This window comes from Plodia interpunctella, chromosome 8, assembly GCF_027563975.2.
Source record: "Plodia interpunctella isolate USDA-ARS_2022_Savannah chromosome 8, ilPloInte3.2, whole genome shotgun sequence".
NCBI lineage: Eukaryota > Metazoa > Arthropoda > Insecta > Lepidoptera > Pyralidae > Plodia > Plodia interpunctella.
This window is the reverse complement of record NC_071301.1, coordinates 171,238-181,578: the sequence shown is the minus strand read 5'-3', so window position 1 is coordinate 181,578 and position 10,341 is coordinate 171,238. Positions and strand designations below refer to the sequence as shown.

The 10,341-nt window shown below is 38.5% G+C and overlaps 2 protein-coding genes across 3 annotated transcripts; both read left to right on the top strand.

Moving 5' to 3' along the window:
- The first annotated feature begins 536 nt into the window (after window positions 1–536).
- On the top strand, window positions 537–3,866 carry LOC128672062 (uncharacterized). 2 transcript variants are annotated; one of them, XM_053748957.2, is made up of 6 exons: window positions 537–832; window positions 1,319–1,507; window positions 1,810–1,899; window positions 2,255–2,460; window positions 2,769–2,858; window positions 3,165–3,866. In XM_053748957.2, the coding sequence occupies exons 1-6, from the start codon at window positions 803–805 to the stop codon at window positions 3,247–3,249; spliced, it is 690 nt and encodes a 229-aa protein (XP_053604932.1). In that variant the 5' UTR covers window positions 537–802; the 3' UTR covers window positions 3,250–3,866. The 2 variants fall into 2 exon arrangements, with proteins under 2 accessions (XP_053604932.1, XP_053604933.1); XM_053748958.2 differs by lacking the exon at window positions 537–832 and adding an exon at window positions 912–1,151.
- Window positions 3,867–6,108: 2,242 nt separating this feature from the next.
- On the top strand, window positions 6,109–9,687 carry LOC128672047 (uncharacterized). Its single transcript, XM_053748939.2, has 5 exons — window positions 6,109–6,776; window positions 7,602–7,811; window positions 8,489–8,689; window positions 9,042–9,214; window positions 9,538–9,687. Exons 1-5 carry the CDS (start codon window positions 6,720–6,722, stop codon window positions 9,608–9,610), a joined length of 714 nt encoding a protein of 237 aa, XP_053604914.1. The 5' UTR covers window positions 6,109–6,719; the 3' UTR covers window positions 9,611–9,687.
- The last annotated feature ends 654 nt before the right edge of the window (window positions 9,688–10,341 follow it).

The window sequence follows — 10,341 nt, the reverse complement described above, 5'->3', positions numbered from 1 at the left end:
GGGTCAGATGACGTTGTTTGGTGCGGTAGGTGAGACTGGCACAGGACGGCGAAAAGGGAGGGCTTTACCCAGCAGTGGGTTGATGTAGGCTGAAAATGATGATGATCAAGAATCTATTTGTGAATGAAGAATTGAAATAGATAAGTGAATGAATAGATACATTGCAGTGTCTGTTAAGACTTTGGACTCGAGATATAAATACGTCGAAGTTGGGAAGGTCGCAAATGGAGGTTCTTAGTAAAACTGGGGAGTTTTTAGAGGAATAAAGCACTAGACTTAGATAAAAGTGATCATCCCATTTAAAACATCAGAATCATCATCATAATTGATAAATATCTACAGTGACAATCGGAATCTTGATCAAAAATTAATTCACCTTATTATAAAAAAAATACTAAGTAATTAAGGTACCTAAATACCATATATTTCTTTTATTTATGGTAAATACATTATAAATATTACAAACAGTTGTAGGTAAACAAGTGACTAATTCACGATTCCCAGCAAAACGTCGATTTCAGCACATTTATCCTTTTGTGCTACGACCGGAATACTGTTATCTGTGTGACAGTGTTCCTGTTCGTGTTGCGGGCTCATTTAGTGAACAATTTTATGCCAATTTAATTTTGAAAATACTAATAATTTATAGTGAATCTGGGAGATGTGAGGACGTGCGTTGTTGCGTCTCCCGTGTGCAGGACGAGAGATATTACGTTTGCTTGAATAAGTACTTGTGTAGTTGTGGTGAGAACTTTAGGTAGGACACATAGTTACATCGAAGACTTTAAAAATCTTGGCTAAAATGTTGCCTTACGTCAATATTCTGTTGATGGTGAGTCTAATCATTTTAGGATATACTTACATATGATATTACGAAAACCAAAGATCAACCCTTCAGTAGTGTGATTGTAAGGATTGTATCATGCATTGGTGGAGATCGTAAGCTTATGGCTGTCACGTAACTGATAATATAGCATAAGCATAGCATGATAGGTATATAACATAGGTATATGCGTTTAAATGTTGTGTGTGTGTGGCTGTGGGCACACGGGAAATCCACGATGACTTAGATAGGTTTTACGATATTAATTTACAAGGAAGCTGAAATAATAAAATATATATGGAAAATGCGTTGGATAATAATGAGTTGGGTTAGTATTTCCAATAATTTAATTTCACTCTTTCCGCCTACTGCTGCGCTGTGCGGCTGCGCCTCCGCCTCCGCCTTCGCCTCTATTTTAGGTATAATCACGGTATAATGCTAGTAAATTGTTAGTACTTAATCAATCATATGAAGAATACATGTTTTTGTTAATAGATTTACACGGGCGCGGGGCTGGTGACGTCGGCCACCTTGTTGTGGTTGAATCTGGGCACTTTTGAAGTGTCCGTGGTGCGGCTACCGGCCGCGGCGCTGGCGGCGAGCTCGTTGATGATGCTTCTGCTGGGGATCCTCCTGCAAGCTGGTCTCGGCGCCAGCGCTGTTCGCCGAAATATTATGATCACGGTTTGTATAATCAATGTCCTTGGGCCCAAATCAAATCATTTAATCTGAAATTACATCTTCACAGACAGTCGACGCAAGGAGCATTGGGCCCTTGCCCCTTAGCCGTTGAACGTTTGAACTAATGATCATTGTCCTTCCTTTGTTGTGTCTCAACAACGCGCCTCGTAGTTAATAGCTTCACAAAAAATAACTTATTCTTAGTTTAGTAGATCCGTCACCCGAGAAAATACTGGTCTGGTTTTACATTGACTTTGAACGATAGTCCTGGAAGTTGTGATATTTGTTTATTTGTATTCTTTCAGTACGTCGCTGGTATGTCAGCGCTCGTAGTGTGCGAGGTGGCCGCGGCCGGGTGGGGAGCTTGGCACTTGTACTGCGTCTACGTATATCAGGTACTGATCTAGGGACGTAGAGTGTGCACTAGAATAGAACCGCACTAGAATGGAACCGCTCTACATCCTCAACAACAGCATTTCAGAGATTCTTTTGAAGAGAAATACACAAAAGCCTTTTTCTCTCACGCATCAACTCGGCTCGCCACCAACAAATAAAATAACGTTTATTGAAAAGGGAGCTTCAGTGCATCCGTTGAAGATATTACTTATATTGACAACAATCCAAGATAGTACCCAGTATCTTGTCAGTATCTTGCAGATTTTAGTAGCCGTTAGTACTATCTAGAATACTTTTTCTGGCAAGAGCAAGCTTAATATTGTCGTGTATACAAATCTGCCTATTCTCTTACAGGATTCCTCGTCACAACAGATAACTTCATTTGTCCAGAAGATAAATCCTGGCAAGCCGATGGTAATCCCGCTATGTGTGGCCGGAGCGTTATTGGTGCTGTGTGTGGCGCTGCAGGTCGTGTCCGTGATACTGGCCGCGCTGGCGCGGAGTTCTTACGACACAACTCGCCCCAGGTGTAACTCCAATGATGCAAGCACACTGCTTTTGTAAGTAATCGCTTATGTGATTGTGAGCATTCCCTAGTCGAAGCCCATAGGGATCGCTCTCCTACTGTTTCCTCGCCATTTCTCACGGTCTTCATAGTATTCTCGTGTTTAAAAAAATCTGTGATTTAAACAATTAGCCTAGGTACACATCGAATAATAAAGGCCAAATGAAGCGAATAAGATATTAGGTTAGTAACGAGCATACCTAGAGTATTTATGCAGCAAACCTATACCTTACTTCTTCTTTGAAGGTTTGCATGAAAGAGAGAGTACATGAACGATGTCTAAATATAATGTTATAATTTCAGATCGTGCATGGGACCAAAAACAAACATACCCCGCTGCCTGCGGCCTTTGAGTGGAGCTGATTATATGCCTTCAGACCCTCCTGCCTATCTGTAAGTTATTGTATCGGAGCTGACTGTGGGCGACGGTTGAGCTAACCTAGCTAGTCATCCAATGTTGCAGATATTTAGGAATGTTAGTCCAAAAATAGTTACTTTATTGACCCGTAATGTCATTAGGACTCATTGTTTCGACTGTACATAGTACCAACCGAATTTTTAGAAAGGGAATCAAAATAAATGTGACTTTCGTTAACTTAAACCATTTTTACAAATACAACGTAACAGACATCAGAAAGGTGGGCTCTAACAGCGGAAACCTGCGGTAATTCTCTCATAACGAGGAATGTTTGTTGACAGAGCCAGGGAACACAACAGTAGTCGCAGGTCGAGGCGCTCCAAAGGCTGGCAGCTTCAGCCGCAGGTCGGCTGGAACAAACACTAGGCGACTCACGATGCGATCTGATTTTCTTTTCTGTTATGACCCCTACATACTATCGGCGAACTCAACAGATGGCGACGCAAATAAATGAAATTGTATGAGAGCTGCAATGAAAAACCAAATCCGCGAACTCAGCGATAGTGTTTATACATACTGCATCCTTTTTGTCAGTCTGCTAGTATGAGTAGGTTCGTTGGACACGACGACATTGTGCAGGCAGGCAGTAGAGCCTGCCTGCACAATGTCGTCGGGGCCCCGGACCGTGACTCAAATTGATGCTAGTCCATTTTTAATTTAAGAAACTAAGTATATGAAAATAATTTAGTATTTAGAAAATATTGTGATTACTTTTTGCCTGTTTTGTGATTTTTATATGTTTAAATTGTGATCTTTTTGTAAAAATCTTATTTAATTATTATTGCATTAATTAAATAAGATTATTGTATTTTTTTACATCAATGTAATCTTCTGATATTTATAGCTATTCAAAGCTTTAAAAAGGTTCATATAAACCATTCTAACCAAAGCGTGCTGCGGCTATGATGTTTATCATATTTTACAGCTGTATATCGATCTATTTTGTAACAAACATAATTTGAATAAAAGTGCATAACAACAAATATTGTATTTATTATTCAGAAAAACATCCTGCCTATATCCGTCCTATTCTTATCTTAAAATCCCTCATGAATGGGGCTGTGAATTATGAAACACTAACTGCGCCCGGAGCTTCTATCCTATTTTTATGCATATAATTTTATGTCTGAACATGGCATACTTTTACTTATCATGCCCTGTGTGTCCAAACAAATGCATGCAGGAGGACCTAATGGCTGCCACCGACAACGCGATTAAGGTGGGTAATTTCTGGGCCGCAACAATTTAGTGTTTACTATCGAAACGCTACGAAGAAAAATAAGACTTATTATAATAATAGTTACGCACAATATTAAATTGGCACAATTTTTTTACGCATAGCTACCATAAGCATAACAATTTTTAAGCATAATATTCTAAAGCATATTGGCGGCTTATGGAGCCATCCCGCCGCACGCTAACCTACTGCTAAACTAGTTATGCTTTATGCAAATCAAAACTATGGTAAAATACATTAGCCTAAACTATAATTATGCTTATTGAAAAGTTATGCCAAAAAACAAGTATGTCAAAAAAATACATATATGAATCAAAATCAACCCGCTACCGGTTTGACCATTTGAGTGTGCATGACATACTTGATCTCCATAATCTAATATAATAGATACCTATGATACTTTCAGACACTTGAAGATCACAAATCACGTATATGTTTTACAAGTAAATGTCAAAATATATGTAATAAACATGTCAAGAAAATATATAAATAATAATAAAAAAGTAAGATTAAGTGTGAGAGGTGGAAGTTTTAGGAAGGGTCCAAGGTTTTTTATCATTTAAATAGTCGCTAATTGTGTAATAAGCATTAGCCATTAAAGCATTTTTAATATATGATTTAAATTTTGGCATTGGCAAGTTAATAGCCTCTACAGGGAGTTTATTCAACAATTTTACACTTTGACCCACGAAAGACCGCCTAACCTTTTTAAGTCGGAATCTGTTCATACAAAGTTTATGCCTATTACGAGTGTTTACACTGTTAACATCGCTCAATGTTTTATACAGGTGTAAATTAGATTTAACAAAAATAAGTACGTCGAAGATGTACTGAGATGCAACAGTCATAATATTTATCGATTTGAATAATTCTCGCAAGGAATCCCGTGGCTTAAGCCCATAAATAAAACGAATTGCTCGTATCTGTAAAACAATTTTTTTTTATATCAGCTGCATTACCCCATAACAATAATCTGTAAGACATTATGCTATGAATGTAGCTGTAGTACACGAGCCTAGCTGTTTCGATGTTTGTACACTGTCTGATCCTTCTCACTGCAAAAGCTGCCGAACTAAGTTTTTTGGCCGTAATTTCAATATGTTTATCCCACTTAAACTTACTATCCACAGTAATGCCCAAGAACTTGGCACTGTGTACCCATTCTAATACTTTACCATTAACTATTAAAGGAATATCAAGTTGGGGTGCGTTTCAAAGAGAGAACTTACTTGGGCAAGACAAGGAAGATCATTTATATAAACTAGAAATAGAAAAGGACCAATAATGGAGCCTTGAGGCACGCCCATGTACACAGGAGCGCTGTTAGAGACTGCTCTATTAATTTCTACTTTCTGAGTTCTATTGTCTAAGTAAGAAGATAGTACATCAAGGACCGCTCCAGTGACACCATAGAATTTAAGCTTATTTTTCAGTATGTTCAACTCGTTATGCTAATCCCGGGAATTTCGGGCTAAAAGTGTTAGTTTCCTATATGTGTTAATTGTAGGTTATATTCTACCCTTGTACCAAATTTGATTGATATGGTGTGAGAGTAACAAACTTACACACATACATCCACACAAACTCTCGCATTTATAATATTACTCGTGGTAGGATATTCCTCCAACCATGTTTTACTAGTTGGGTATCAATCTCTTTCATTTCATTTCAATTTAATGAAATTAATTTCTGTAAACATCAGCAAATTATTGCGATAAATTGTTGTTATCTGGACTTTTATTAAAGTAATAAAGGTAATAAATGATGTCTTATCTTCTGCAATCAATGTTGAAGCCGTAATTATGTTGGTTCCGTGGGGTACAAGTGTGAAGTCGCTTTATTTATTCTTCGCCGAACATAAGTCGCATTTGAGAATCCATTGTGGAACTCTTGTTCCACAATGGATTCTCAAATTTAATTTCCGTCGGTATTTGAATTATCCATTTATTAACACTTAGTATCAATTACTTATGCTTAGTGATTGTCAAAGCGACTGATGGTTTATAGAGTCATGAAAGATATCACGAGGCACTTCTATTTGCTTTACAATTCTGTGAAACTAAGCGAATAAGTATTATCGCACAACATAGGACATTCACGTGCGAGCTCCCGCTTCAGGCGGTGTTTCACAAAATTAAAAGTTTGGAAGAGGCGGGAGCGATATCATTTGGTCGGTAATCGTGTTGATAGTGGCGGCTCCGATAACTTATCTAATCCGGACAAGTACACAAACATAGTCTCACGCAGCCGCCTGCGCATCGCACTTTACAGTTTTGAAAATGCATTTAAAAAAATACGGATGTGACGTTTTATGACGCGAACAAGTGTTACTTAGTGTTAGTGTGTGTAAGGGAGGAAAATTCACCAACTGCATCAAAACAGGACTTTTAAATTATCTCTGTAACCTGAATGTAATCTTAGAATTTATTAAGATGGAATTAGTCTTCATTGAAAGTGATAAATTAAAAGATCAGAGATATTTTATACCAAATTGATTTGAGGTGGCCTAGGCCTTTGGAAATTGTGTGACTAATTCTTGACTCTCAGTCAAGAGGTTAAATTTTAAATTGTTCAAGAGTTCAATTCCCCGAATTGTGGGATGTGCAGCGCACGCGCGGCGGCGGCCCTGCTGCCCCACGTCAACCTCTTGTTGATGGTGAGTTACAGTGTTTGTATGAACTTCACTTACATACAACTATTGTGTATGTAGGATATGGTCTGTGGATACAGGCCATGGATTATCGAGTATTATCAATCCTATCAGACTGACTCACCGCAGGTGGGTAGTTATTTTGCTTCCCAAATGTAAAGCCCGCTTTACACATTGGGATAAGTCGCGGTTGGTCGGCAAGTCCTATATAATATCATTGTCTAGTTTCGACTTTTCACTTCTAGTCGAATGACTCGTAATCTACTTCGATTACTTATATTTCAGAGTTATAAATAGTTAGTTCGTAGTAGGCCACGTTTACATTAGAGCAATACGAAGTACTTTCATTTGTTTCCTCATGACACAGACAAAACCTAGTTATCGCTTGACTTGTCCTTGTTTTATTCATAATGTTACAGTTTTCTTATCAATTCTTGTATTTTCATTAATCATGAATCGAAAGAAAAGATATCTTTCACGATTTTAAGATAAAATTGGCTATGAATGTTTATTTTAACTACTTTGTAAATACGTTATTTATTTAGGAATTAAAAAATCGATTTTAAACTTTTTAAAAATGTATTACAAATAGCTTTTGATAAATTGATTGAGATGACTTAGTTCCTCAGAAATTATGTTATACTAGCAACGAGCCCCGGCTTCGCACTCTTATATGCATTCGCACTCGCGGCTATTATGCATGTATACCTAAAAACCTTCCTGTAGAATCACTCTATTAAAAAATAATGAAATTCCGTTGGTTACTTTTAAATATACATAGGGCATAAGGCATACATAGGGAGGGACAGGTGATATGGCCATATTTGTCAGGTGATAGTGGGCGGTGGGATGGCGACGGCGGCCCGGCTGAAGTGGGACCCGAGCACGTACATCGTGGTGCGCGAGCTGCTGCCGCTGGAGTACCGCGTGCTGGGCGCGCTGCTGCTGGCCGCGCCGCTGGCGCTGCTGGTATTGGCGCACCTCGCGGCGGCCGCGCTCTCGCTCCGCGAGTCGGCGCTCAGGCGAGTGCTGATGTTGACGGTTGGTATCGGTTTTCACATTTATTTCGATTATAATATAATAATAATAATATATCTTTATTAGACTCTTTTTTACAATAGCTCATATATGATTGGGTCCTCCATTTAAGTATAAAATACTTGTGTTTGGAGATTATATTATAACTTTATAATTATATATAAAAATATATATGCCTTTATAATTATATATAAAAGTATATATAACTAGATTATGCCCGCGTGGACTTCCCACGGGAATATTTATTTTTCTGGGGTGAAAGGTATGTCCTTCTCCCTACATCAAACTATGAAGATTGGTTAAGTATGTACCAAACAAACAGATAAACAAATTTACTTTGGCTTTTATAATTTAGTTAAGGTTAGGATTAAGACCCATGATTGCTAATTGACGAAAAGGCTGCGGTGAAGTTTGTCGCGTCGTTTCTTCTTCACCTGCGTTTTGGAAGTAGGCAGTAGACATTTTTAAAATATGGTACCTACACTAAAAAGGTGCACAATGAGCTTGCTTAGTTTGTTATTATAATTTTGAGTGTCATAGATCGGTTCAATTCTTTTGGATAAGAGTTGTTCTTTTATTGCCTGAAGTAACTTTGTCTTCCTAGAGCCCTTCTTGCTTCCTCTTTTCTTAGATTCTGGTATTGAGGTAAACCTAAGTAACATATGTTGTTGATATATCAGTACGCAATATGCATGATCGCATTATTGGTGGGCGAGGTGGTCGCGGCGTGGTGGGTGGGTCGCCGCGCGGCAGAGTGGCTGCAATCGGAGCAAGCCCAGCGGCTGCAGGAGCTGGTCGCCGCTCGCGACGACCTGCGCGCGCTGCTGGCTATGCTGGCGCGGTGGCATCCCCTGCCTGAGAAGGTGCATCAACTTATTGATGTAAGTCAACTCCATATCAAAATTTTATCCAGATATTAGACCTTAACAGGTATATTTTCACGTCAAATTTAGTTCATGTTTAGAATAAACTAAGTAGCATTTCGGATTTATTACTACCTACTGAGAAAAAAGCCGAAAGAACCTGATGGCGGCACATCAAATTCTTAGTTTTTAAATAATTAGCAGACTTCGCAGGCAGTATACCTACATTGTAATCTTTGCGTGAAATATCGTCGATGATACTCAATCCAAATTGCTACTCCTCATTTGATAAGACGACGGAGATGACTTGACTAGGGCGACTAATGTCAAATGGCTAATTTGTAAGATGAAGTTTCATTTTCCCCTCCAGGAAGCGTCTGAAGACTTGCCCCGCAACGCGTACTGCGCAGCGGCGCTGGCCGTGGCGACCGTCGCGCTCCAGCTGCTCGGCGTCGCGCTCGCCGCGCTCGTCGCGCTCGCCCCGCTGCGCTCGGCACGCTCGCGGCGGCGGAGCGTCGACACCGACAGCCGCAGATCCCTTTTGTAATTCTCTTTTTTTATATTTAATAATGATCATCAATAGTACAATTAATTCGTTTACAAACTAAGATCTATTGTATTGGAAATTATATGAATTGTGTAGCTGTGTTAAGAAAAGTAAACAATCGCCGAAAATAAAAAAATATTTATGAATATGTCACATTTATGAGTAATATTAGTGCGATGAACTGCAATGTACAATTACATCTAAATCAACGATACAAGCTAAATATGGGTTCTGTATGGTACCTTTTGCTGTAAGGAACCCAAAAAAGATGTTTTTAGATGTAATTACTGCTAAAACTTGAACTTGTAATTTATTTCAGATACGGTAGCAGGAACAGCGATCCTCCCTCCTTGAAGACGATCTACAAGAACGGCCGACTGCAGATAGTCTGATCCAGACCAAGACTGAACGCCCTGCGAATTACTCGAACATAGACTGATAAGTTTTTAATTATAGACGATTCTAAGTGTGTCGTTTTTTCTATTTTCCTTGTCCTTTGCCTGATCAAACACAATACATTTCCATGCACTATATCATCAATATCAATCATCATCAATACATATAATGAAATTGAAGAGAGGCCAAATTTGTACATTGGATTTTTTTTTTATTCTTCATGGAACATATTTAGTTATTGATATAGATGACGAAAATATAGTTTTGGAAATTTTTGTCTGTCTGTCTGAAGGCGCATCAATCGAAATCTACTGGACCGATTTGCTTGAAATTGGGGATGTAGTTACCTTATATACCGGGTTAACATCTTAGATACATTTTATCCCAGTAAATGGTCTGGTTCCCGTAGGATAATTGAAAAACTAATTATGAATAAAATATGCCTCGGAATCCCGAGTTAACATTTTATTGACATTTCATCCCGGAAAATGAGGTGGGTTCTGTAGGAAAATTAGATACATTTCATCCCGGTAAATAGTCAGGTTCCTATAGATATAATAGAAGGTATTATTTTTGTTGTATTTTAGTTTTGAACAAAACGATAAGAGATGGCGCCACCAAGACTTTTAAAACGCACTATGGTTTCGCTTAGGCAAAATGATATAGGTATATATTTTACTTCCGAAATGAATCACTAGATGGCGCCACTATAACTTTTAAATCTCTA

Excerpts from the sequence above, each read along its gene's own strand:
- LOC128672062 (XM_053748957.2), top strand. The coding sequence starts at position 803 with ATGTTGCCTTACGTCAATATTCTGTTGATG. Across the intron at positions 1,900-2,254 it reads ACTGCGTCTACGTATATCAG|GATTCCTCGTCACAACAGAT; the intron begins GTACTGATCTAG and ends ATTCTCTTACAG. Across the intron at positions 2,461-2,768 it reads GATGCAAGCACACTGCTTTT|ATCGTGCATGGGACCAAAAA; the intron begins GTAAGTAATCGC and ends TTATAATTTCAG.
- LOC128672047 (XM_053748939.2), top strand. The coding sequence starts at position 6,720 with ATGTGCAGCGCACGCGCGGCGGCGGCCCTGCTGCCCCACGTCAACCTC. Across the intron at positions 7,812-8,488 it reads GGCGAGTGCTGATGTTGACG|TACGCAATATGCATGATCGC; the intron begins GTTGGTATCGGT and ends TTGATATATCAG. Across the intron at positions 9,215-9,537 it reads GACAGCCGCAGATCCCTTTT|ATACGGTAGCAGGAACAGCG; the intron begins GTAATTCTCTTT and ends AATTTATTTCAG.